Source organism: Rousettus aegyptiacus, unplaced genomic scaffold, assembly GCF_014176215.1.
Source record: "Rousettus aegyptiacus isolate mRouAeg1 unplaced genomic scaffold, mRouAeg1.p scaffold_m13_p_5, whole genome shotgun sequence".
In the NCBI taxonomy this organism is placed as follows: Eukaryota; Metazoa; Chordata; class Mammalia; order Chiroptera; family Pteropodidae; genus Rousettus; species Rousettus aegyptiacus.
This window is the reverse complement of record NW_023416308.1, coordinates 80006740-80032040: the sequence shown is the minus strand read 5'-3', so window position 1 is coordinate 80032040 and position 25301 is coordinate 80006740. Positions and strand designations below refer to the sequence as shown.

General features: G+C 46.0%; 3 protein-coding genes across 5 annotated transcripts in view; 1 reads left to right on the top strand and 2 right to left on the bottom strand.

The window, feature by feature from the left end:
- The window catches only part of DNHD1 (dynein heavy chain domain 1), a 59476-nt gene extending 44744 nt beyond the window's left edge, over nucleotides 1–14732 (bottom strand). The window contains 6 exon segments of the mRNA XM_016133506.2: nucleotides 782–938; nucleotides 2471–2581; nucleotides 2662–2865; nucleotides 7338–7511; nucleotides 10227–11025; nucleotides 11309–14732. Coding sequence (XP_015988992.2) covers nucleotides 782–938; nucleotides 2471–2581; nucleotides 2662–2865; nucleotides 7338–7511; nucleotides 10227–11025; nucleotides 11309–11372 — 1509 coding nt within the window. The 5' untranslated portion in view covers nucleotides 11373–14732.
- A 1772-nt stretch (nucleotides 14733–16504) lies between these two features.
- TIMM10B (translocase of inner mitochondrial membrane 10B) lies at nucleotides 16505–19236 on the bottom strand. The gene is made up of 3 exons (XM_016133505.2): nucleotides 19134–19236; nucleotides 18831–18926; nucleotides 16505–18637 (listed from the first exon to the last, which is right to left on the bottom strand). The coding sequence occupies exons 1-3, from the start codon at nucleotides 19170–19172 to the stop codon at nucleotides 18461–18463; spliced, it is 312 nt and encodes a 103-aa protein (XP_015988991.1). The 5' UTR covers nucleotides 19173–19236; the 3' UTR covers nucleotides 16505–18460.
- Nucleotides 19237–19340: 104 nt separating this feature from the next.
- Nucleotides 19341–24185, top strand: ARFIP2 (ADP ribosylation factor interacting protein 2). 3 transcript variants are annotated; one of them, XM_016133500.2, is made up of 8 exons: nucleotides 19341–19471; nucleotides 20237–20377; nucleotides 20629–20725; nucleotides 21454–21569; nucleotides 21753–21974; nucleotides 22520–22677; nucleotides 22825–22999; nucleotides 23416–24185. In XM_016133500.2, the coding sequence occupies exons 2-8, from the start codon at nucleotides 20279–20281 to the stop codon at nucleotides 23569–23571; spliced, it is 1023 nt and encodes a 340-aa protein (XP_015988986.1). In that variant the 5' UTR covers nucleotides 19341–19471; nucleotides 20237–20278; the 3' UTR covers nucleotides 23572–24185. The 3 variants fall into 3 exon arrangements, with proteins under 3 accessions (XP_015988986.1, XP_015988987.1, XP_036077055.1); XM_016133501.2 differs by lacking the exon at nucleotides 19341–19471 and having other exon boundaries at nucleotides 20266–20377; nucleotides 20522–20725; XM_036221162.1 differs by lacking the exons at nucleotides 19341–19471; nucleotides 20237–20377 and adding an exon at nucleotide 21031 and having other exon boundaries at nucleotides 20666–20725; nucleotides 21403–21569.
- Nucleotides 24186–25301: the final 1116 nt, after the last annotated feature.

The window sequence follows — 25301 nt, the reverse complement described above, 5'->3', positions numbered from 1 at the left end:
ACCACTGTTTTTGTAACATTAAAACAAAGGTGAGATTTAAGAACTGGGAGGTAGAGAAAGGCTATGGAGCATCTCAACCCACTTTCTGCCCCACAGTTTAGTGCAATGGCAGGTCCAGCTGTTGTCTGGAGGATAAAGACTATTTCCCTGTATGAATGCACCAAGGTCCTCTTTTGCATCATTTCTCATTTTCACAAAATCTGGGTGGGTCCCCTCTCTCAGAACTGGACTATCTGTACATGGTGATTATTAGCCAGAGAACTGTGTATTTAGCCCCACCTGACAGACAACAAACTATGAATGGTAGGTCATGGGCAACAGGCAAGTACAGCAGGGCCTCCCAGAGCCCTAGGCTGGGATCATGTATGACTGATGCAAAGTAGGCATAATTAGGAAGGACTCCAACTTGGATGCTTTTACCAGCCAGTGGTCTGCCAAAGTTTCAAGATAGGTTCAAAGATAAGCCCTGCAGCGTGAAAGAGCAGGATTCCAACTCTTAAATTCCCTAATGCCTCTGGCACAAACAACTGAAAAATAAATGTTATGTTCCTATTCCTCCTTCCTCAAGGCCAGGACCAGCCCATAAGGAAAGACTGAGCCTAAGTCTCTGCTCACTTATTATTGATCCATCCACCCCAGAGAAGAGACTGCTGTTGCTCGGCAGGACAATGACTCTAAACCAAATGCAGAGTCCAGGCCATCCAGAGGATCCCAGAAGGAGCATAAGCTAGGCAGAGACTGGAACTCTGGCAAGTTCAGCTTGAAGAAAAGGTTCTCTTACCGTTTGAAGGATGGATGTGCAGAGGTGCAGGCAGCGACAGAGCAGCCGCAGAGCCTTGTGGTTCTCCCTGGCTAGAGCCCGCTGCAGATCCACCAGCTGGTAGCTCTGATCTGGCTCCTGGGGAAGCCAGGACACGGAGCGCAGCTCCTGTAGAAGTCTGGAATCAAAAGCCAAGCTGGTCAGAGCTGGTATCTCAGCCCTATTTCCTTGAACACCTTTGACCTCCTCCTAGCCCAGCTCACCTCTGAATGAGCAAATGTTTAGAAAGATTATAATATTCCCAGTGATCAACAGTAACAGCTTTTTCTTGAGAGTTCTTTGGAAGAATTCAAACCCAGGAATTCTTTGGGAAAGGCCTGGGGTATGTGCAAACATTTACAAGAGAGAAGGTCAAATAGATCCCAAGGTCCGACCTAGAAGGAGAGACTACAGAGGCTTCCTCCTTGGAATAAAGGAAGCCAAAGGCCCTAAAAGTCTAGATGGACAGGTGAGTTTTAGGATCATCAGTGATGAACTTGCAACTTCTTTATGGGCTGACCAACCCTGAGGAAACCTGCTTCTGTTATCCACTCCCCTACCATCACCCCTGAGAACACATCTCTGTATATCCTTGAAGAGTGAAGGCCTCCAATAAGCATAGGATGATCATAATAGGTGTGATTTATTCAGTACCTAGTAAGAGGCACTAAACATGGTACTTTATATTCACAATTTCATTTAATTCTCACTATAGCTGTGTAGCAGAAATCTTTATCTCTAGTTTTCAGATCAGAAAACCGAGGCTTAAAGAGTAAAGACCCTTGCTGGTATTCAGGATTTAAATTCACATCAGTACAGCCTTCAAGCCCTTATGCTTTTCATTGCACTTTGAGGATTAGGCTAGACTGGAGGATGCCTAGAGTGGAGGTTGTAAATTGGTAGCCCCTGGACCAAATTAAGACTGAAAAGGTTTTCATATGTACCACTAAGAGTTGACCAGCACAGTGTTTTAATAAAAATTGGAGCCAACCAGGTAAAACTAAGAAATTTTAAAACAAAATGTGGATTTCTAGGAAATCCTGAAAAATAAGGCGGCTGATATGCTGGACCTATATTCCCAATGGCAAAAGTCAACTGGAACTGAGTATGACTGTCCTCTTTAGATGCAATCTCCAGGTTACAGGCCCCAAACTTTGTAATATCTTGCACCTAACCCACTGAAATTTTTCTATAGCTCCCACTCGGGCCTCATAGGTGTTTGAGATTGCATCACCTATCACAGAAGACAATTGGAGTGGCTGAGGAATGCAGAGAAAGGAAGAAAGTACTGAAAATAAGAACTACTAATCTTTTCCAGAAAAAGAATCCCAGTAATATCATGGAAAGAGCAGAGAGTTTGGATTCAAACACCTGAGTTAGATCCCCAGATTTGATCTGAGACAGGTATACATAATTACACGGAGATATGTTCAGCCTATATTATTCAGAGGAAAAAAAACAAACTGGTTACTTAACAATATGTAAAAATAGAAAGATATGCAGCAAAATGTTCATAGTGGTTATTTGTGAGTGGAGGGATTAAAAATGTTTTTTCTTTGAGCTTTTTTTTTTTTTTTTTGTATTTCCTAAATATTCTACAAGAAACGTGCTATTACTTTTTGTAAAAATGATTTTTCAAAATCCACTGGCGTCATGTTTTGAAGACCTCACCTGCTAATATGGAGCAGCCCAGCTCCAAAGTGGGGCACGACAAAGAGTAGATGCTTCCCCAGGAAAGTCCGGCACCGGGCCAGCCCTTGCAACTTCACACTCTTCTTCCAGCTACAGATCAGAGGAAAGTGACAATGTGCTGCTGCTGCCTGCAACACTTCTCCCCAAATCCCATAGCCACCATCACCTACCGGGCCAAAGCTTTGCGTAAGAGGCAATACTTGAAGAAAGGAATGAACTGGAGCTGTTGCCAGAGGACAGAATGGCGGTGCCAGGTACCCAGCGTCATTGTCTCACTGCCCTCCACGGGGTGCATATGCAGGATCCCAAAGGGAGAGAAGATGTAGTGCTCAGGATTCACTTTGTTTGGTGGCACCACCACTAGGCTGTAGGGCCTTTAAAAAAGGGCTCTGATTAGTAGGAGCCCTGGGAACTTGTGCAGACTTCAGAACAGGACAAAAGAAGGAAGAGGAGATTAAAAATAATAATAATAATAATAAGGCAGGAAAGCAGACAGAAGAAAGTGGAAAGAAGGGAAAAAGAGCAGAATGATCTTCAAACTAGAAAGATGGAACAAATATTATTAAAAAGAAATGGAAGCCAAGGATAGATGGGAAGAAAGAAAAAAAGCCCCTAGCCAGTTCCAAGAAGTTCTTGTCTCCAAACCCAGATACCTTACATCCTATCAAATCTAAGATGCCATGAGTTGTAAGCTGCAGATGAAACACTAAAACAAAAAATGCTGCCAATATGATACTCCATCAAATTATAAGATGCATAACAATTTCAGACACGTTGAAATGTGAAAAAAGTGTACATCTTGGAAATGACAAAATACATATATATCTCTAGGTTCTGAAATAACATCAGAGATAATCAGGGAATGCCATTTGGCCTAACTGAGAATGGGGAAAAGCAGGGGGCAACTAGATTGGCACAGATCATAAAGAGGAAAACTGCCACCTAGTGAACAAGAAGTATCTCTGGAACTATCTTAAAGCCCTACAAAATTCTCTTCAGCAAAATGCACCTACATCCCACATTAAATATAATTTATATGTAGCTATATAACAGCTATTATCTAGTTACAGTAGTTAGCTTAATGTTATGTCACATTTAATAAAGCATTTATTATTTTTTATTTTGCAGTTTTTGTTTCATAACAGAGCCAAGAATATTTTTAAGCATTTCATATACTTTAAAGCCCTTTAAAAGCTGTATGTCCTAGGTCCTATGCCTTTAATACCTAAAAGATAAAATGATCCTCCTCTGTCTCTTATTTCTCTCAACTTTCCAAAATACATTGTTAAACAAATGATTTAAGAGTGTTTAGATAGATACCAGAACGAGTTCACTAAGTCAAGTCATATAAAAACCTTTTTCATTTCTGACAAAGTAACTACATCTTTTCAAGCACTATTATCACCAAATTACAGACGAGAAACAAAAACAAAGAAAAACCATAACTTACCCAAGGCAGTCAAGGAAATAATACAGGATTTAAAAACAAATCTACCTAATTCAAGCCCCTTCTCTTAACTACTAGACCATTTAGCTTCCCACAGGACAAGTACCTACCCTAATGGAGCCCTGTCCCTGTGACCTTCTAAAACAGAGGCTACTCTTTCTGCACCAGGCCAAGAGTTAGGGAGCATTCTCCTCACTCCCAATGGCCACTGCTCCTTTAGGGGTATGGTCACTCATTCTACAAGTGTTTATTAAGCAAAGCACTGTGTCAGACACGGTTCACAGACGTGAACAAGAAAAACCTAGTTCATGACTTCATGGAACTTAATTAAACCATTTATCGAGTTACCTTTCTGTCCAGGCTGAGATCAGAGACGAAGACATAAAGATAACGGCTACATAGTCCTTGCCCTCAAAGAGCTCAGATCAACTGGAATAGTAAGTGATGCTAGAGAGTAAATGGGGCAAAACGAGATCTTCCTGAGTCCCAGACCCATGTACTCGACTGCTTCCAAAATATCTCAAACTCTCTGTCTTCTTGCATGTGCCTGAAACACAGCAAGTTCTCTAACTGAACTCATAATTTATCCTCTCCAAATATGAATGAATGAATTTATGCATTCATTCATTCAACAAATATTACTGAGTTTGTACTCTACGCTAAACTGTTTTAAGCCCCGAGGATGCTAAACATAACAAAAACACCTGCCCTGACAGAGCTCTCATTCCACTGGAGAAGAAAGACAGTAAACCTACTAAATAATAAACCTAATAAATGGCAGGGCAGTGGGCAGGAAAAGGGAGACTAGTAGTGCCAAGAAGAAGGGAGTGTGATTTTAAATGGGGTAGTAAAGCTAGGAAGGTGATAGTAGAGAAAATGCTCTAAGGAAGTGAAGGAATAAATTACTCAAAATCTAGGACAAAGACAAGAAAAATTTGATAAATTCAAACATATTTTTTAAAACCTGTTACATGACAAATAAATAAACAAAATGAAACAACAAATGTCAGTTTCCACTTTGGCTATGGTGCACTAGAAATTTGGACCAACATTCCCACTTAAGAATAACTAGAAAAACTGGGCAAAATATCTAGATAAAATATAAAAATCATCTCAGAGAACCCACAAATTAAATCCCCTGGGCCTTGAGTTGGGACCCTATTTACAATATATGTTAAACCAGAAAACACCTCCCTCCTTGCTGTGGGTCCTCGGCACTTCTGCTACTTCTGCTCTTGAGCTTTCTGAGTCTGTCAACAGCTCAGCTCCTCTTCCCAGTCTTTTGGGAGGGTAGAGTAAAACACACAATTGCCTCCATTGGAACTGACAGGTGTCCGTTTGGGGAAAAGCAGCACCAAATGCTAAACTCATTTCGCTGGTTTTCTTCCTTGGCAGATGCCGCCTTTTCAGTTCTCTTGCTCATGGGTTCTTGTCTCTCAATGTGCCTAATTATCTTTGATTGTGCTGCTTCTCTGATTATGACTATGACTGAGATGATAGTTGAAAGCTCTAAGCTTGTAATTTTCTTTCTGTGAGCTTTCCATCATGGTCAATAGACCTCTCGTCCCACATTGCTACCATTACTATCATTACTGCCAGGTGGTCAAGAATAGCAGCCACTATGTGGCAGTAGATGCTTCATCACACTCCAGCAAAAGTGATAATTTAATTAATTGTGATGCCACTGCATGTCATGGATTACTAGTATCCTAGTTTCCATTAGCAAGGAGCTCAGTACTGTTTGAGGCTAAGGACATTACGAAACCAATATCAGAACTGCATATTTGAGGCTTGTTTCCTGAGACCACTCATAATATCAAGAACTGTATCAATCAGGGTCCAGTCAGGAAAACCAAGACCACACCAGGCATTTCAACAAAGTAAATTTAATAGAATGTGTTTTTTTAAAAGCTGTAAGATAACTGAAAAAGCAAAAGGGAGCACTAAGGTAGCACAGAGATAATAACCACAGGAAATGGATGCCAGCCTCAGAACTAGAGGAACACAGAGACAAGGTTTAGGTTCTTAGAAGCTATGAGCTTGGAGGAGGGGCTTGTAGAGTTGTAAGTTGGATTTCTAAGGAGATGCTTCCTGGCTCTTACTAGTATCTCAGAAGTTTAGAGGGGGCACGTTACAGAGTTGAGACTCAGAATTCTGATGGAAAGTGCTACCCAGCTGGTATGGGTACTCCTCAGGATTATGAAGAGGCTGATTCAGAAAGTGCCTGCCACTGCCAGGGTGAAGTACCATTTCTGGGACAATGCTGACAGGAAGACCAGGCAAAAGAGACAGTCTCTTCTCTTATCCTGCTGTCCAGTCCCCTTCTGGCACCCACTATTAATCAAACCTAATGGGGTTTATAGTCTCAGTCCCAGTATCACAAAGCAGAGAGAAGAGTAAACTCAGAGCCAAGACACAGTTGCTTAATAACAGGCACAATGCTCTCAGTGAATGTTAAATGAATTTATCAGTAAATGAATAGACGATACAGATCAATAGTGCTACCTAAGTCCAGGAGAAAGAGATCAGTGTATATAGGAAATAAGGCTCTCGGGGAGGTAGAGTTTGTATCAGATACTGCTTAAGAGCACACTTGTGAGTTAACATAGTCCTGGGTTTAAGTCTTGTTTCCACCACTTATGTGGCTTTGGACAAGTTACTTAACCTCTTTATGCATCAGTCAATTCATCTCATACATGGAAATAATAATAGCACCTACCTGGCAGGTAAGGATTAAATAACACATCTCATGTATTTATTAGCAAACTGCCTGGTTTATAGAAAAGCTTCATTAATGGTAATTATTTTACTATTATTTCTGAGAAGAGATGGGATTTGAAGAGGACTTTTAAAAATATATAAGATTTGGATCTAATGGAAGAAAGTCAATGAATGCCTCTTGAGCCATGTGGAAGGAGGAGATTTGTTTTTATAGCCTCAGAGAAAAAATTGGGACCAAGGGGCAATTGTGAAAAGAAAACACATTTTGGTACAGTCTAAGAAACAGGATGGCTTGAGAAACACAAAACTTCCCTGACACTAAAGATTTGAACAAGCACCTGATTCATGCATTAAAGTTGGAAAAGATCACCCTTAAATTCCCTTCTGAGGTAATGACTAAATGCTTCTATCATTCTAGGATCGAATAAAGAAGAGCAGAAAGTAAAAGAGGATGACTAAGACAAAAGACTGTGAGCAAAAGGGAGCAAAGAGGAGGGGAAGGGTGGCGAGCAGGGGGCTGAGGAGAAGGGAAGAGGGAGGGAAACAGACAGAGGAAAAATGACAAGGGAGAGGAGAAGGGACAGGAGAGGAGTGAGTATGGGGAAGAGGCAAGGGGGAAGATAGCCTTGGAGGAAATCGGGGAGTAAACAAAGAAGAGGTCTAGATTTAGGCTCTTACCTAAAGTACCGGCTAGGAGCCACATTGAGATAGAGGAAGTGGATCTTCTTCAAGTTTCTCTCTGTCTTCAGAATGGTCATCGCCTGGCTACCCAGCAGGGAAATCCCAGGTAAAAAGCCAGTGCTGCTCTTTTGGAAGGTCTTCTTTCCAGCAACTTCAGAGTCAAGATGAGACCTATATGAGAAAAAAGTGAGAGACCACGCAGAGCAAAGACATCAGGTTTCCACCACTGGCCAGTGAGAGGACCTGATGTGGCACTATCAGAGCCTTTCTACCACCTATTCTACCAAAAGTGTTCACATACCAAGTAAAACCAGTCCATGATGCAACACAGCCAGGCAACTATATTCACACAGACATGTGCATGGACAACTCCACCCTTTCTGATAAATGAATAATGATTCTGGATTGATTGTGATTACTACAAAATAAATACTATGTAATACTGAGTAAAAGTAGTGGGGATACTTTTGTTTTCCCAACTTGTCACCCTGCAAGCCCTCGGTCCTGGATTTCTGCTCTCTGGCAACCTTCCTAACCTTCTTGCACTCCTGTCTTTGCCCCCATTATACCTGCTTTCCAACCCTGCCTCATCTCCCTGCCTCTGTCTCTTTCTTGCTCTTCCCCTATCATCACTCAGCCTCTAGCTTCACATCCTTTCTTTTCCAGCCAAGATCTAAAGGGACATTTTTCAACCTCCTCAAGCCTGTGCCAGTACTGTCAATGTTCTCACACTGCTATCATAACAGTCAACAAAATTATTATGAAAGTTATTTGTCCAAGAAGCCAAATGTTAAGTTAATTACCTGGACTAACAATTTTGGTTGGAGTGACTTCAGAGTGTGCACAAAGTCTCTCTCTCTCTCTCTCTCTCTCTCTCTCTCTCTCTCTCTCTCTCTCTCTCTCTCTCTCATTAAACTTTGACTTAACCAATCAAATTATACTAGTGCCATTAATTGACCCAAACTTAAATCGATAGAACAAGTTACCCCAGGGATAACAGTGCAATCTTATTCTAAAGTTCATATCAACAATAGGGTCTATGACCTTGATGTTGGATCAGGACATCTTAAAGGTATAACTGCTGTTAAAGGTTCATTTCCTACATGATCTAAGTAGGTTCTGAAGAACACAGAACCAGGAATATTGGCTCCTCTATAGATTTCCGGTGTCCAGCCTCAACTGTGGGCTTGTTCTACTCTTATGCCTTAGTACAAGTCCTCAAGCAGCTATCTCTTCCAGTGTCCTCAGCTGCTATTCCAGGCCTCCACCAATTCCCCAAGCCCAGTCCTGCCAAGCCCCAGTCTCCTCCTTTCTCTACCCAGAGAAAAATGAGACATTTTCCCCTCAAGTTCAGCTGCTTTCCCACGTATTTATGTGCATATACTCCCATCCTAATCTTTTCCCCCAATTTGAGAGGAAGGAGTGACCTTTCTTCTTTACAAGGCTAATTCCTCCATTTACACTCTGGATCTCTTATCCCCTCTTCATGAGCTATCTTCAATCTCTTCTTACTATTAGCCTATTTGTATTCATTTGCTCTACATATGTTTGTTGAGTACCCGTTTCTCAAGCACTGTCTTAAGAGCTATGAACATCTCTCCATATATTTTTTTTAACGAGTCCTACCCAGACACCACTCTTCTTTCAGTGTGCGGTCCTGTTATCTCTCTCTCTCTCCCTTTCAAGCCAAACTTTGTGAAAGAATAGTAAAATGTGCTTCCACTTCGTCTCCAATAAACTCCTGAATGCAGTACAATCTGGCTCCCTCCTCACACAACTCCACTGACACTGCTCTCATCAACCTCCTCCTTGCTAAATCCAATTAACTTGTTTCAGATTTCTTACTTGCCTCAGTAGAATTTAACACTACTGACTGGTCCCTTCCCTTTGAAACTTTCTTTTTATTTTACTTCCTAACCTGCAAGATATTTTAATTCTAAACACAAACTCCTCTGATCTGTTCTCCCCTACCTGTGTATACACACACACACACACACACACACACACACACACACACACGAAGAGCAACCAGAGGGAAGGCAGTGTTCTTTGGTTTTATAGCACTTATCACAATTTGTAATTATATTTTACTTGTATCAACTTATTTAACATCTATCTTCCTAAGTGTAAAATCCAAGAAAAGGGATAGAGTCTGTCATGTTCATTTCTGTATCCTCAGCATCTATAAGTTCCTGATATATATTAGGTATTGAATAATACTTTTTGAATGAACCAATGTCTGGGAGACCACTCCTGGAGAACGTCATGCAAATTAAGCCGCCTTAGCTAGGCCTCAGATGTTTACCACCAGGTCCAAAGAGAGGGCAGAAAACTTGACCCCTTCCCAACATCTCAACACATTCTCACTTCAATTAGGTTCCCCCGGGAGAGGAAACATACATTCGAAGCACATGGCAGGTCTTTAAAAAAGAAAGAGTTTGCTGGAGTTATCGAAGGCATGAATTGTTGGCATCGGCCACTCGCTATCAGGGCCCCTAGGAGCCAGCCTATCTGTCCACCATAAAGGTGCTAAGGCTTCAGAAAAAACTGCCCCAACCATAAATTTGGAGTAAAAACTGACAAAATCAGGCTTGATTTAAGGTAAAGTCTTTAATCTGGAAACTCTGGAAACTCAAGCTTTTCCTCTGAAGCTTTGGTTTCCTCCTGGCTGTCTTGATTTTCATGAATTTCTGCATTTCCCTATGGAGATTAACACTCAGACCACCAGCTTTATTTTGCACCTTCTCACTAGCTTGGCTTATTGTCAGGCTAATCCCTAAAGTCAATAGGGAGCTGGTTTTAGACATCCGAGTAACCCAAGGGGTACCCATAAACTGCCTTCTCTCTCTCTTCTGCTCAAAGCCCCAGACTAGATCTCTCACTTACTTAGTCTCTCTTCTTCCACCAGGCTCCTCCTCTGTGTTATCCGTGCCATTGCTTTCATACTGTACAGGGATGTCTGTTGCTAGTGCCAGGGGCAGGAGGCTAAGGCCATCTAGCCACTGCGCCTCTTCCAGGGCCACCTCAGCACCAACAATGCCCAGACTGTGCTGTAGCTCAGGCAGAGTCAGTGGTCGCAGCCATGTGGCCAGCTCCTCCTCCACTTGCTGCCTATCCCTCCAGGCCTTCATAAAAGGGCACGCTGGGAGTGAGGAACCATGATGGAACCTCTGCTTCTGAAGACAGCAGTCAACATGGGAGGCATTCTCTAATAAAGAGATGTCTCGAGGAAAGGCTTGGTTTATGGCATCTAGCAGATCCAGCTGGAGCTGGGATAGGACCCAGGGTGCCCAGTGGTACAGCTGCTCCAAGAAGGGCAGCAAATCAAGGTGACCCACTAGCAGCGCACGATATGGGGGAAGTAGACCCAGCACTGCATGCAGGTAGTGCCAAGCTGCAGGGCTGCCATCTTGCAGCACGGCTGAGAATAGAGTTCGAAGCTCAGCTACTAGGAGTTCCAGCCCTCTGGGCTGCTCTGACTGAGTCCCTGCCTTCAGGAACTGCCTCTGTCTCCTCTGATAGCGCCGAGACTCAAGGGGATCAGATGATGATGCTGCTTCAGGAGAGGAGCCCACCCTCCTCTCTGAGGCCAAGAGGAGTTCGTCATTCAACTGTTGGCGAACCAACTTTGCCCACTGCTCAGGCTCCGACTGCCAGTTCCAGGTTCCTGGCTGTTGGGCCTCACCTGTTGGACCCAGCCCAGGAGAGGGGCAAGAGAAGGGGGTCTTAGGCTCTGGGCAGGGGATGGTCAAGGTCAAAAGGGTTGGGCGAAAGGGGAAGGGAGGGACTTAGGACAGGGAAACGGGAGCTGCAGGCAGAGCCAGACCAGCAGAGGGTCTTTCCTGGGACCCTCGACCCTACCTACAAGCTTCCCCAAAAACTCTGGTAAGAAGCAGGCCCTGGACAGCAGTGGGGGCGCTCCCTGCACAAGAGTTCCTTCCTACTCCCCAGGACACTGTCCCCCTCACCTGGCCTAAAGGGTACAGGAGGCAAGACAAGGGACGGCACACAGATCTGCCGATGAGGTTTCATCAAGGAGTGCCTGTTGGGGAAATGGACGAACTTAAACTTGGGTCCTAGGCACGGGCTCCCTCTACTCACAGCCACCCACACGCGGAGACTGGCAGACACACGTGTGACCACTTGTAGAGGCAAACTGATACACAAAGTGAGGAACCGTCACTGGGAGTGGAGCCTGGCGATCGCCTGAAGAAGAGAAACAGGTCGTCACTCAGAGGTAGCAGAGTCCCAGTCCCGTCTGCCTGCCGGTCGGCTTTCTGTTAAGGACAGAAAGCTGAGGAATGGCCATAGAGAACTATTAGATCGGGATGGGGTGGGGGAAGGAGAGCAAACAGAAAGGGAAAAGTGGCAAAGGACCGGCCTGGCAGGAGGAGGTGGAGGAGGGAGTGAGGAGGCCTCCGTGGGAGCGTGGGAAGATAGAGCCTAACTGCGGGAAGCAGGCGAGAGTGGTCCTAGGGGGTGAAGGGAAGCAGATAGTGCGCCGTGGACTCAACCGCAGCTCCAACCCCTCCCAGCTGTTAGAACGGTTACTTAGATCCCACCCACGAGGCCCGGGCTGCAGACTCCTGGAGTGCGGGAGGAGCCAGAAAAGGAAGGGGCGGGACCCAGGGGGCAGGGCCAAGCCAAACGTGCTCGCTGCCCTAGAGCCTTGGGAATAGAGGGTCAGCCTGGCTGGATCTGAAAAAGAACGACGCGTTTGATTAGGGGAAGTAGCAATCCCTAGCGCATCGTGGGCAGGTGTAATCCATCTGTTTATCCATTTACTACGCAGCTAAGCTAGCACCAGGCACCAATGACCTATGTCATTGGGACCATCCCCACCCCCCACAACCACCTACCCCATCTTATCTCCTCCCAAACCCCAAATAAGACAAAATCCTTGATCACAGGAAGCTCAAAATCGGGGGTAGGGGAGCTAGATGATTCAAACAAAAGTAGAAATTCAGCATATGATAGTCCCACCATAGCCCTGAAATCTATATGTGCGTATCCAACTGCCTATTTAATGTCTCCACTTGAATATCTGATGAGTATCCCAAACTTGAAATATCCCAGATCAGACCCTTAGCTGCCTCCTCCTGTCCCAAGAAACCTGTTTCTTCATTGTCTTCCACTTTTGGTAAATGGCAAGCCCATTTTTCCAGTTGCTCAGGTCAAAACCTTGGAGTCTCCTTTGACTTCTCTCCTTTCCTCCCACCCCTCTTATCCCTACATCCCATGTCTCATCCTTCAGCAAATTCTGTTGGCTTATAGCTTCAAAATATCCAGAATCCAACTATTTCTTATCACCCGAAGTGCTAGATAGAAGTTGATCTAAGCCACTATCGCCTCTCACTTGGATTATTCCATAGCCTCTGACTTGGTCTTCCCGCTTCCACTCTTGTGACTACAAGTTGCTCTTTTCAGAGCAACCAGTGACCCTTTTCAAAGAAACAGGTCCTGTCACTCCTCTGCACAAAACTCACAAAAGCCTTATCATCTCATCCCTTCAAGTGAGAGCCAAAGTTCTATGATGGCCTACAAATTGCTATCTGTTCAGTTGCCTGCTACCTCTGTGATCTTCTGTCCTACTCTCTTTCCCCATTCACTCGCCTCCTGCTGTGCCTGGGTCACATCAAGCATGCTCCCACCTCAGAGCCTACTTTTAAGAGCACAATTGGGCAATGCACATATCACTATCACATAGACACACCTAGTGTCAAGGAAAGCTGCAAAATCGAATCTTGATTTTCAGTGGGCATGTGTCCAGACAAAAGCCAGGGATCCTATTGGTAAAGAAAGAAGGAGACAATAGATACTGAGGGACAACTAGAGGCTTAAATCAGAGTGAACACTCTTTTTCCCGATGTCCACAGGGCTTATCCCCTCCTTTCAAATCTCTGCTCAAAGACACCTTATAAGTGAGTTCTCTGACCACCCAAAATAAAACAGCAATACTCTCTCCACCTTCTTTATTCTTCTTACCCTGCATTATTTTTCTCCACAGCACTTATTACTATCTCATGTAAATGTTTAATTGCTTATTGTCTGTTTCCTCTGACTAGAAACATAAGCTCCATGGTGGCAGAGATTCTGATTGCTCTCTGCTCTCTCTTCAGCCCCTGTGCTAGGCACCATGAATAGGTGATCATAAAATCTGTGGAACAAATTCATAAAGCTGAAGTGGACAGAAGATAAAGCTGAAGTAGACAGAAGCTGGATCATGCAGGGCCTTCTGGGTCAGGTGTAGAATGTCAATTTTTATCTTACGAGTAGGAAGCTGTTGCAAAATTTTAAGCACCAGTTTGTGTTCTGGCCTGTGAATGGAGAACAGATTGGAGGGGTGTAATAGTGGGTATGGGGAGAAGCAGCAGTTGCAATAATCTGGGTGGGAGATTGTGGAGATGGAGAGAAGCAGGCAAAATCAAGGGATATTTAGAAATGTATGTTGTTAGGATTTGGCAATTGAGTGAGGGGATGAGTGAGGTTTCTAGCTTTGCCATTGGGTGAGTACTAGGCATAGGAAGAAAGTTCATGAGAAAAACACATTGAGTTGGGGATGTTTTTGAGATACCTAAATGGAGATGTCAATCAGGAAGCTCAAAAGAGAGATCTGGGAGTCATCAGTAACTAAAGCTCAGAGTGGGAATGAAACAATCCTAGAAAAAATAGACTTGAGAAAGAACAGGGCGTAGAGAAACTTTTAGATTTGAAGGTTGAAGGTGGGTGAGCCAGCAAAGGAGGCTAAGAAGCTGCAGCCAAAGAGGTAGTAGTAAAAATATGTGAGTGGAATCGCAGATGCCGGTGGATGCCTGTCAATGGTGAGGAATTAGACAGTAATACCAGGTGCTACTGAGAAGTGAAGTAAACTAAGGACTGGGGAATAACCCGGGATTCAGAAATATGAAGGTCACTTGGTGAGCCAGCGTCACCTCAGTAAGAACCATTTCAGTAGAATGGAGATTGTAGAAGTCAAAAGACTAGGTGGAGGAATGGGATGGAGAGGGCCAAAGTATTCAACTGTTTATCTGCAAACTGGAAGAAAATAGGATGGAGCTGGAGGGAAAATGAAGTACAGAGTGGTATTGTTTGGTATTAACAGGGGAGTCTTTAGCATGTTTAAACACTGATGAGAATTTAGTAAGGTGGGAAAAAGTCAGATTCCCAAGGAAGGAAAGAAGGACTAGAATTCAAAGTACAGAATATAGGCGTTGGCTTTAAGGGGAATGCTTGCTCTGTTTTAGAAAGGAGAGGAGAGAATAATGCAGATATGGGTGGGTAACCATGTCTAGTAACCAGATGTTGTGAGTTCCCAAATGACAGCTTCTACTTTTCTGTGAAGTAAGAAATTAGATTATCTGCAGAAAGCAGAATTGTGGTGGGGGTGTGTGCTAATAAGAGATTTAGGAATATTAATTTGAAATATTCATTGAAGCAAGAGGGAGAGACAACTAGAAAATCCAGTGGGATTATAGGGGCTGAGACGCCATTTGAAGCTGGTAACCATGGATTCATTGTGACATAAATCTACTCTATAGTGATTTGCTTGGGTGGCTTTTATCTGTCCAAACACAGGAACGAATGTGTTTCATTTTATCTAAGAGTCTAAAAAAGAATTGAGAGGTAAGGAAATAAGCTATTCTAAGAGGTTCACTAGAATTTAAGCTGGATAGGAATCTAAAGACAGCAAGGTTTTAGTATAGAGAAGGGAGAAGCAATGGCCTGATGCCTCTAGTGAAATCAAAGAATGGTAGTGTTACTGTTGCGGCGATCAGAGTTCCAGTAACACACCTCTGATTCATCACTGATGAAGAAATGAATTTCAATTCAGTGAATATGAGAAATGTTCATTTATTAAAAGCATATTATGAGGTAGAAGACGGGTCAAGCCTAAAACTGGCTATGTGGAAATGAGGATACATATCTCAGTGGGGGCGGGGGTGGGGGCGGGGCAGCGGTGGGGGGCAGGCTGGGTTATAGCCAGGGAAGATGGAGAGCTCTAACCTCAGGGGAGGGAGAGGTCTGCATTATATTTAGGGCCGTGATGGGTGGTTACAAAGGCGGGTGGTTACAAAGGCGTTCTTAGGTGATTGGCAAGTGAAGTCAATTTGATTGACACAAGATTGCTATATAACTCTTTACCTAACGTGCATGTGCTTGCCCTGAATTCAGTCTGTTATAGATTCGTGAACTTCCAGAAATAAACATAGCATTTTAATGAAGCTTAAACTGTGGGCAAATTAGGATAGTACCTTCTGCGCAGATGTCTGTAGCTGGCTAAGATCATGACCCTCCTTTCCTTAGTCTCTGGGGATGCAGGAGGGATTCTCTACCAGTAAGGTGTTCTTTGGGTGGTCTCTAGGCTGGGCCCCTATTCCTTTGTTCCCCGTTGCATATGTCTAACTAGCTACCTAACATAAGTAGAATAATTCAGTAAATAAAGTGGGAACAGGGTTGGTAAATAAGATGTAAGCAATAGGGTTTAGAAGACAGAGCAATGTGGGGTGAAGACAATGACCAGGCTATAACTGCGGGAATTGCAGGTAAGGTAGTGGAAATCGTTGACAATTATTAGGTCAAAGAACTAGACCAAAACACTGAATGGAGTGTCCATGTAAACATTAAGGTGGATAGGAAGATCAAAGGCTAGCTATGTAGAGGAAAGTAGGAGAGTGGTAGTTACTAAGGCCAGAGAGGGTAGCACACTTGAATAGCCTCAAAGGAATCAGACTTTGCAAAGGAATGGTAGGGGTAGTTATGTTCCGAAGCCACAGTGGCAGGAATATCAACCCCTCAATGTTTGTCGTAAAGGGATAAAGCTTTATCATCATTTATTCTTGTGCTTGAAACCTCATGTGCTCTCATTTTGCCAATGACTACCACTTTATGGCAAAACCTGAGGGAGACTTCAGCAACTACAGATCGATGGTAGGAAGAAGGTTCTTCTAAGTATAGAGAGGAGAGAATCAGGACATCAGAGATTGAAAATTTAAGAAACAGACTGATGGATGAGATTTAGGGACACTTGTTTTTCCATGCTTAGGGACAGGTTTGGTGCAATTGAGTAAGCAAATAGAAACTCTGTAAGTACAAAGAATGTCTATATTCCTAGCCCTTCTCCAGCAGTTATTACGTGACATGGAAACAGATAATTCACAATCATCTGGAAGTTTAATTACATAGAAGTTTATTGCAAGGATACACAAATGTTGATGTGGAAGAATCCTCCCACCAGCAGCACATCCCAGGTCCTTATTCCTGTTTCTGGAGATTGGGAAGTTCACAAGCTGTTTTACCTGAATTTATACTTCCCAAGGAAAGAATGTTATTGGTAGACATGAAGCCACTAAGTAGGGAGTTTCTGACATCCCTAATAAACATTTCTATGTAAGATTTGTTCACAAGAAAGCTAAAAGGCAAAAAGCTGATCAGAGCCACTTTTCTCAGCATGTAACTGTGTATAAGATGTGCTTCTAGTACATTTTAGATTCTTTTTCATCTGTTAAGTGAAGATAATACCTCTTGCAGTTTTGTCATAGATTAAGATGAAGCATGACACATGCCAACATCAACCCATACAAAGTACGGGCTCAACAGATATTGAGAGGTAGCCTTGTATAGTAAAAAGAAGATGGATTTTAAAGTTAGATTTGTATTTTAATACAGGGTCTGCTTGCAGAGAATTTCAACTTCCTGAAATGTATGGGGAGAAAACGTGTGCTTTGTAGGTGGCTGTAAGAATTTATTATTATTCTGAGAGCCACTGCTTAAGAGCTTCCATTTCCTCTGTAAAAAATGAAACTTGGTCACCTGATGGGGGACAGTTGAGGGTGAGGTGGGGAATTAAGGGGAGCAGTAAAGGTGTAAATAACTGCCCTGTGATTAAGGAGAGCTAATACATCAGGAATCCAACAAGGGTTGCTTGTTGGTAGTGAGGGCTCGGTTGAAGTTGGGGACCTTAAATATTTAGTGGCATTCATTACACAGCTGTGGTTTTCTCTTAGCAGTTCAGAGGAACAGAAAAGATTGAATGGCTAGAATGATACAAAAAGGACACAGGAGTAGCAAGAAAACAGAGTGATGGAGTGACAGGCCATTCAGATTGCTGAATGTAGAAATAAATTCCACAAGGCAGGGCAATAATGAGGAAAGAATGGATAGGCTGGATTTTGCAATTAGAAATCACAGAACAGGCACAGTGGGAACATCATGGAGTAGAGGGTGAAAGAGCTGGAATTACAGTTAAGGTAACATTAAAGATTTTGTCTTATCCCTTTTTTCCCGTAACTACCATCATCTATTTCTCCCTTGAGTTTCTCTCCCCCAAGTTCGACCGTATTGCAGAATATAGTCCAAGTTTTCCCCTTTCCAACTGCCCCTAAAGACAAGCACACAGACCTTCTTTGCTTAACTGTTTTACTGCTCATTCAGGAAGACAGAAAAGAATAAGAAAGTGACAACTTGGGGAAAAGGCTGAAATTCCACAACACCCCAGAATTCTTATAGGTTTTAACTTTGTTCTGGAGCTACTTACTTCCCAGGAAGTAGCGCCTAAAAACTCTGTGATTTCTTGATCTGTTGTCCTTAGCTAACTCCTTCTTTCCCTAAATCTGGCAGAAATTCTTCTTATAAGACATAGTACATGCACACGCACACGTTATGAATGAATGCATACCTGGCTCACAGTGAACCAGTACAGTCTGACAGATTTAAGGATAGCTATACAACTCCCATTTCTCTATTATCTGGGCAGGAACCAACTTTCTGCTGCTACTACCAACCTTAAAATTGTACCCACAGACCTTGCTTTAACCAGGTGCCTGGGAATGCTGAGGTTTCCTTCTACACATAGAAAGCAATTTCTCTGCTGCCCGGGCTGAAGCCAGCAAATATGCACTGACAGAGTAAAGGCTGGTGCTAATAGTGGGCAAAGCTTCCGTGCCCAGGACATAAACAAAACAGAATAAAAGTGGGTTTCTTAGCTCCAGGAAAAGGAGCAACAGTGCCCAGCTCTCAGACAACCTCTTCACTCTCTATATACAGGCTGCACGCAGCCCGAGGTATGCTGGCTCCTTAAATTTGAGGGTCCATCCAGCGCCTCCCTCTGGGGTTAGGGATGGCTAGCTGCCTGATGGCGCGGTCCCGGGCTGTTCAGTAGCAACACCTGGCACAGCTGAGGCAGCCTCGTAGTCTGCGATGCGGCGCTGTACCAGGGCCGGCATGAGCTGCACGTAGGCGGCCATGAGGCGGTGGTTGGAATGGATCAGCTTCCCAGCACAGCTGTGGAGACAGGCCTCCTGGAAGGAAGACAGAGTGGAAGTAGGGACCAAAAGTGTCCTGTCAGGTCAGTCTCCTTCCTTCCCATCTCCAGCCTCGGGGCGAGGGTCATGGAAAGGCCCCGGCCAAAGGTAGGGGAAGTGAGGACAGGAGGGATGCAGTCCACGGTTAACACTCTGAGGATGGAGAGTAAACCCCTACTCGGTTCCCCACCTCCTCAGCATCGAGAGCTCGGTGGTGCAGGCTGGGCACGCAGCGCTGGAAGCAGAGTTCCGTCATCCGATTGTAGACCAACAGGAAGTCTCGCAACTGGGAGAGAAGGGGACCAATAACTCAGCGATAAGGGAGGCCACGACTTATTTCAGGGCCGCGCCATCGTGAAGCCTCCCAGGATCGCGCGTTACAGCCTGACGTCCCCAGCCCTCGGATCGCTCCCTCGCCCTTTGGGGTTCCCGTCAAGCGGACGGGGATTAGAGTTGAACGTAGGACCCTGAAGCCACTCTGGCTGCCACTCACGTTTCTCAGCTGCTGCTGCTGCGGCTGCGGCTGCTCCATCCCACTATGCGCGCACGCCCGACTTCACTTCCGTTACAGCCTCTCGGTAACGCCCTGGAAGTAATTTCTCGTCCAATCCCAAGGGACTGAGGGGTCGATTCAAGGATCGCTCTGCCCCTGGCTCCTAACGTCACCTCCGCCCTCATAACCTACGACGTGGCCGGCTTCTTCTGCCCGGGAGAGGACATCACTTCCGCTGAGTCCCTGACCTGCTGCTAAGATCGCGACGGGAACTGGAACCTGAGGTCCCCGCGCAGCCCGGGCCTGGCGCCCTGAGGGGAAGAGCGGCCCGTCCCCAGGTGAGAGGGACATACTTGGGTGAGGGGAAGTTGAACGCATGAACCTGTCCTGAGGGCAAGATACCTCTGAGCTAGGGGAAGGATAAGGACACACCTGATGCCCAGGTGTATGGGGGGGGGGGGATAGAGAGGGGAAACACACCTGGGGAGACGTAAGCGACTCTGGAAGGGATCACCTATGTCCTGGGGGAAAGAGTGTTTTCCCAGAGGCCGAGAGCATACACCAATTAATTCAAGTAAGGCCTGATGGGGATGGCCTGAGAAAGAGAAGGAGCCTGGGATGGAGGAGAGGGAGACCACCTGAAGGAATGGGGAAGAAACACCAAAGGAGTGTTGAAAGACCAAGCAATGGAGAACATATCTGAGTCCTGGAAAGGGGTTCATCTCCTGATGGGAAGAAACACCTACATGGGGATAAGCTCCAAGGGAACACAGACTTTATTTCTCTTGTTTACTACTGTATTTCATGGCCTCACATGGCACATGACACATAGTAGGCACACATTAAATGTCTTTTCAATGGTTGAATGCATGAATGATCACTGGAGTCCTGGTGGAGTTGGAGGTTGACGAGCCTGGGCGTGCATGTGTAAAAACACGCACCTTGGAGGGAAGAAATACATATGCTACCTGAGGAAGGAGTGGTAGCCAAACTTCAGAACATTCAAGCCCTGAGACAACATCTAAAACCTAAGAAATGTAGGGGAGATCTTCTCTTCTAGCGCTCTGGCCAGTTTCCAGAACTGTCTGTGTTGGGCTTTGCAGGGTGCTGGGGTGGAGACATTGAGTCCAGTCCCTTCCCTAGCCATGACGGACGGGATCCTAGGGAAGGCAGCCACAATGGAGATCCCCATCCACGGGAATGGTGAAGCTGGACAGCTTCCTGAGGATGATGGGCTCGAGCAGGTGCTTCTGTTTGATTCTTCTTATTGTTTCAATTTAGGATTTCCAACTCATAAACCCTGGGCTCTACCCCTATCCCAGTAGCTTTCCCTAACTTATCTAACTCCCTTCAATCTTTTTATAAATCTTTGTTCTGATTCTGTGCAGACTTCCCTTGTGTGCTCTATGATGCTTCAGTCCAAGCTTGTTCTCACCCCCAAAATGCTTCAGCTGCCCCTATGTTCCTGAAGCCCCCCCTCTTCTCTGGCCTATAGGACCTCCAGCAGGTGATGGTGTCAGGACCCAACCTCAATGAAACCAGCATTGTGTCTGGTGGCTATGGGGGCTCTGGTGATGGACTCATCCCCACAGGTACGAATGATCAGAATGATCAGAGTGGAGAGGGGGACAAATGATTCTGGGAAACATAGGATACGTCTAAGAAAGCTTGAATTATCTCTGGAGATCTTGGAAACCTCTGTTAGTATGAACCCTGTGGACTCTCCTCAGCCCAAGGCCAGTTCCCAGGGTTGTCCAGCTATTCCCACTTGCCATTTCCCCTGAGAATCACCCCTTTTTTCTGTTGCCACCACCTTAGTCAATAAGAACTCTGTTCCACAGCAGTTTCCCCTGCTCTGGAGCTTGAGGCTGACTTGGAACTTTATGAGGCTTCTCAGAGTTTTGCTTTAGACTCTAAAGTTCAGAGGAACAAGCAGCCCTGAATCTCTCACTGACTAGGGTTCCATGTGGGAATGCCAGCCAGGTGTCTTGTTATCAGGACCCACCATCTTTGACCTTCCACTCCACACTCACTGTATTTTTTTTTTTTTTAGTTTCCTCTGCCCCTGTACACCAGCAGCTCCCTCCTCCCTCATCCTCCACCCCCCACCATGACTTCAGAAGGAGGCCAGATGTATATTGGGATTTGGTTCTCAGGGCATAACATGAGTTCCCCCTAGTGAACAGAAGAATCTAATTGTCTCTAACTTTTGCTCCTTGGGGAAGTCATGTTCAGGTGCTGGGAGGGAAGTATGGGTGGAGCCACATAGGGGTCTGGTTGTATCTGAGAGAGGCTGGTATCAGAGAACTTGGTCCTTTAGGGTCTGGCCGCCATCCATCTCACAGTGCCACTCCTGGCCCCGGAGATGAGGTGGCTCGGGGCATCGCTGGAGAGAAGTTTGACATCGTCAAGAAATGGGGCATCAACACATATAAGGTGGGATTCAAGTACATCTCCCTTCTCCCACACCACCCCCTGGGTACCGTTTTTCCTTCTCCCAGATCCTAATTAATACTCCATCTATGGCTGAGAGCAGGAGCCTGGGTATGCTGGGGTAGATACCTATTGGGGGTGGCAGGATACTAGGGTCTCTGACCTGTTCTCTCACTTCCCAATCAGTGTACAAAGCAACTGTTATCAGAGCGATTTGGCCGAGGCTCCCGGACTGTGGACCTGGAGTTAGAGCTGCAGATTGAATTGCTGCGTGAGACAAAGCGCAAGTATGAGAGTGTCCTGCAGCTGGGCCGGGCACTGACAGCCCACCTCTACAGTCTGCTGCAGACCCAGCATGCACTAGGTGACGCCTTTGCTGACCTTAGCCAGAAGTCCCCAGAGCTTCAGGTACCTTGGCCAGGCCAAAGAGGGTGGGGGTGGGGAGGGACTGGGCCCAGGCCTTCCCAGGCAGTCACCCTTCAGCCTCCCTCCCTCCCTCCTGCAGCCCAGAGGGAGAACCCCTCCAGGGTGGGCCCAGCCCTGCCCCCAGCAGCACTCACCTGTGGAGGCAGCCTAAGGGTTTGTACAGAGGTCCAAAGTTGGAGGGGCTGTGGGAGGTGGCACACCAGGTGCCTCACAAGTAACCCTCTCTGCATTGGCGAGAATGCCTTTAGTGCTTAGCCTAATTGGAGCCCCTCTTTTGCCTGCTGCACTAGCTTTCCCTGTTCTAGTCCTATGAATTTATCTGAGAACCCTACCCCCACATTCCCACCCCAGGCATCCCCAGGGTGGCTCCACTAACTCTCTGGCTGAGACCCTAGCTGGAGGCAGTCCTTGGTTGTTTCAGTTTTGATGGCTGCTTCCTTCCTGGGGAAGGGGGGAATGAAGGGCCCTACAGCTCCTGTCAGATAGGGGACTGTTTCTCAAGGCCTGTTCCTCCCTTCTGCCCTCAGGAGGAATTTGGCTACAATGCAGAGACACAGAAGCTGCTGTGCAAGAATGGAGAGACACTGCTAGGGGCTGTGAACTTCTTTGTTTCTAGCATCAACACGTTAGTCACCAAAACTATGGAAGATACACTCATGACTGTCAAACAGTATGAGGCTGCCAGGTGTGGGCACTGGCAGGGTTTAGGGTTTTGGGAGTTGGTTGGCTTGGGTGGAAGTTTGAGATTAGGAGCTTAAGAATTCAGGAAGGAAATGAGAGTATGTATGTAGGACAAAGGGGTAGAGATGAACCTCTGTCACACCCTCCCCAGGCTGGAATATGATGCCTACCGAACAGACTTAGAGGAGCTGAGCCTAGGCCCCCGGGATGCAGGGACGCGTGGTCGACTTGAGAGTGCCCAGGCCACTTTCCAGGCCCATCGGGACAAATATGAGAAGCTGCGGGGAGATGTGGCCATCAAGCTCAAGTTCCTGGAAGAAAACAAGGTGCCAACCCCACCCCCTTTAGCCCCACCTTCCTATCTTTAACACTGACCCTCCCCCTACACGGTCCCCATCATTGGATGGAGAAGTGCAGCCTGGCAAAGGAGTGGGATCTTCCCCTAGCCCTCTTTAACCCCTGGGCCTTTCCAGGTCTCCCTCCCTTCGAATCTTTGCTCTTTTCTATTGAAGAATTTGGTTCCAGGATCATAACAGAAAAATCACCCTTTGATATGGGGTACCAGTACCCCAGTCCAGCAAATCAAGGTTTCTCCCATCATACTGAGCCCTCTCCTTTGGCTCCCTTGGTGGAGTTCAGCCCCCATCCCAAAAGCACCATCAGAGCTCCTAGTCTGGGCTCAGGCTTAGCCCCTCAAGAAGGGCATCTGAGTCCAGCTTCAGCTGACCCTCTGGACCCTCAGATCAAGGTGATGCACAAGCAGCTGCTGCTCTTCCACAATGCTGTGTCCGCCTACTTTGCTGGGAACCAGAAACAACTGGAGCAGACCCTGCAGCAGTTCAACATCAAGCTGCGGCCTCCAGGAGCTGAGAAACCCTCCTGGCTAGAGGAGCAGTGAGCTGCTTCCAGCCCACCCTGGCTATCAAGAAAGACATTGGGAACGGCAGTCCATGGGTGGGGGAGGTTGGACATGGGACATCCTTTGCCACCTGCCCTCTGGCTTGGGCTCCCTTTCTCTGGCTGGGGCCTGATACCAGTTTTGCCCACACTGCTGTGGGTAGGGAAGGGGGCCCGCAGGCCCAGCAGCCGCTGCCCTGTCCCTTATCTTCCTGGCCACTGGGCTGCATTTCCAGATCTTTTCCTTCTACTCCGCAGCCAAAGGCTATGACAAAACCACTCCCTGGCCAATGGCATCACTCCTCAGGCATATCCCCAGATCCTGGGGTGTGCCCCGTGACCAATGGCAGAGCCTCACAAGGCCCTGTCAGCCAATGGCAGCTCTTCTTGGGCTCCCCTGGGCCAATGATGTTGCCTCCAATACCCTTTGTCCCTCCTTTATGTGTGCCCATTGCAGAGAAGGGGACTGGGACCAAAGGCGTGGGAATAATGGGGAGCCCCATTTTGGCCCTGCATCTGAATGGGCCTCCCCTCACCTACCCACCCAGTTTAATTGTGCTTAGAGCCCTGGAAGATTGGGACCTAGCACTAGGAATAAACCTTTCATAAAAGCAGGCCCAGTGAGGTCAATTTGTGGGGGACTCTAGGTGGGTGGGCTGGGTGGAGAAATGCTCAGTCTAATCATACACCAAAATCTTATCTAATCAGAAGAGCTGGGGCTAAACATCTGAAGGCACAGGTTTCAGGAACAGCCCCAGTTGAAGCCAAAGCTTTATTTGCCCTTTAGGCCAGCACCAAGATAGCTATGTATCATAAGAGAACAAGGCTCAGAGTGGGTTGGGCTTGTCAACATTCATCATGCATTCATTCATACAGCAAATATTTACTGAGGGCTTTTACTTGCCAGACACTGCTCTAGACCCTGGGGAAACATCAGTGAATAAAACACGGTCCCTGCCCACAGTGCTTATGGTCTAGAGAGCGACAGAGTCAAGTAACCAGGCAACTACAACAGTAACAAGTACTAGAATACAGAAGTACAGGGAGCTATGGGAGCACAGAGGAGGGGCATCTGTTGTAGATGGGTGGAAATGGTTATGTCACCTTGAAAGCTGAAACCCAAAGGGTGAGTTGATGACAGCCAGCCAGAGTAGGGGAAAGAGTATCCTAGGTAGAGAAGCCAACATATGTGAAGGCCCTGAATAGGAATCTTTAGGAACTTAATTTGACAGGAATGAAAGATGAGGAGGGAGTGGCTAGAGGAAGACCAACTAGGCCTTTTCAGGCTGACTAAGGATTTTTGCCCTTTGGACAGGGAGCTGTGAAGCCTTTTCAGAAGTTTGATGGCATAGGAAAGACTATGGTTGAGGAAGTAGTCCTATGAGGCTTAAAGTAGTGTAATATAGACCCCAGATCCTTCATATTGGGTAATCTAGTAGCTCAGGCTCAAATTCCAAAGCTAGCACGACCCCTGTCAGGTGCAGTCACAAGCTTTGGAGCACCTGTGCTAGGTGTCAGAAGTCAGGGATGAGAGGTGGAGGCAGTTCCCAGTGACCCTGCTGCACCTAGGTTGTGAGCCCAAATCTGAACCTTGTCCGAGGCTCCTCAGCAGCACTTTTATTTAGTCACATCTGTGCTCCTTAGCCAAGGAAAGCTCGAGAATGTTTCAACATTCTTCCCTACCTGTGCAGAGGGCTGGAGGAAGGGGACAACCCAGTCAGCCTATTCTCA

What these genes read in the sequence shown, in the direction of transcription:
- TIMM10B (XM_016133505.2), bottom strand. Translation starts at nt 19,172, where the DNA reads ATGGAGCAGCCGCAGCCGCAGCAGCAGCAGCTGAGAAAC. An exon ending in AGCAGCAGCAGCTGAGAAAC is followed by an intron (nt 18,927 to 19,133) that starts GTGAGTGGCAGC and finishes CTTCTCTCCCAG; the next exon opens with TTGCGAGACTTCCTGTTGGT. An exon ending in GAGCTCTCGATGCTGAGGAG is followed by an intron (nt 18,638 to 18,830) that starts GTGGGGAACCGA and finishes TCTTCCTTCCAG; the next exon opens with GAGGCCTGTCTCCACAGCTG.
- ARFIP2 (XM_016133500.2), top strand. Translation starts at nt 20,279, where the DNA reads ATGACGGACGGGATCCTAGGGAAGGCAGCCACAATGGAGATCCCCATC. An exon ending in TGATGGACTCATCCCCACAG is followed by an intron (nt 20,726 to 21,453) that starts GTACGAATGATC and finishes TTGGTCCTTTAG; the next exon opens with GGTCTGGCCGCCATCCATCT. An exon ending in GGGGCATCAACACATATAAG is followed by an intron (nt 21,570 to 21,752) that starts GTGGGATTCAAG and finishes CTTCCCAATCAG; the next exon opens with TGTACAAAGCAACTGTTATC.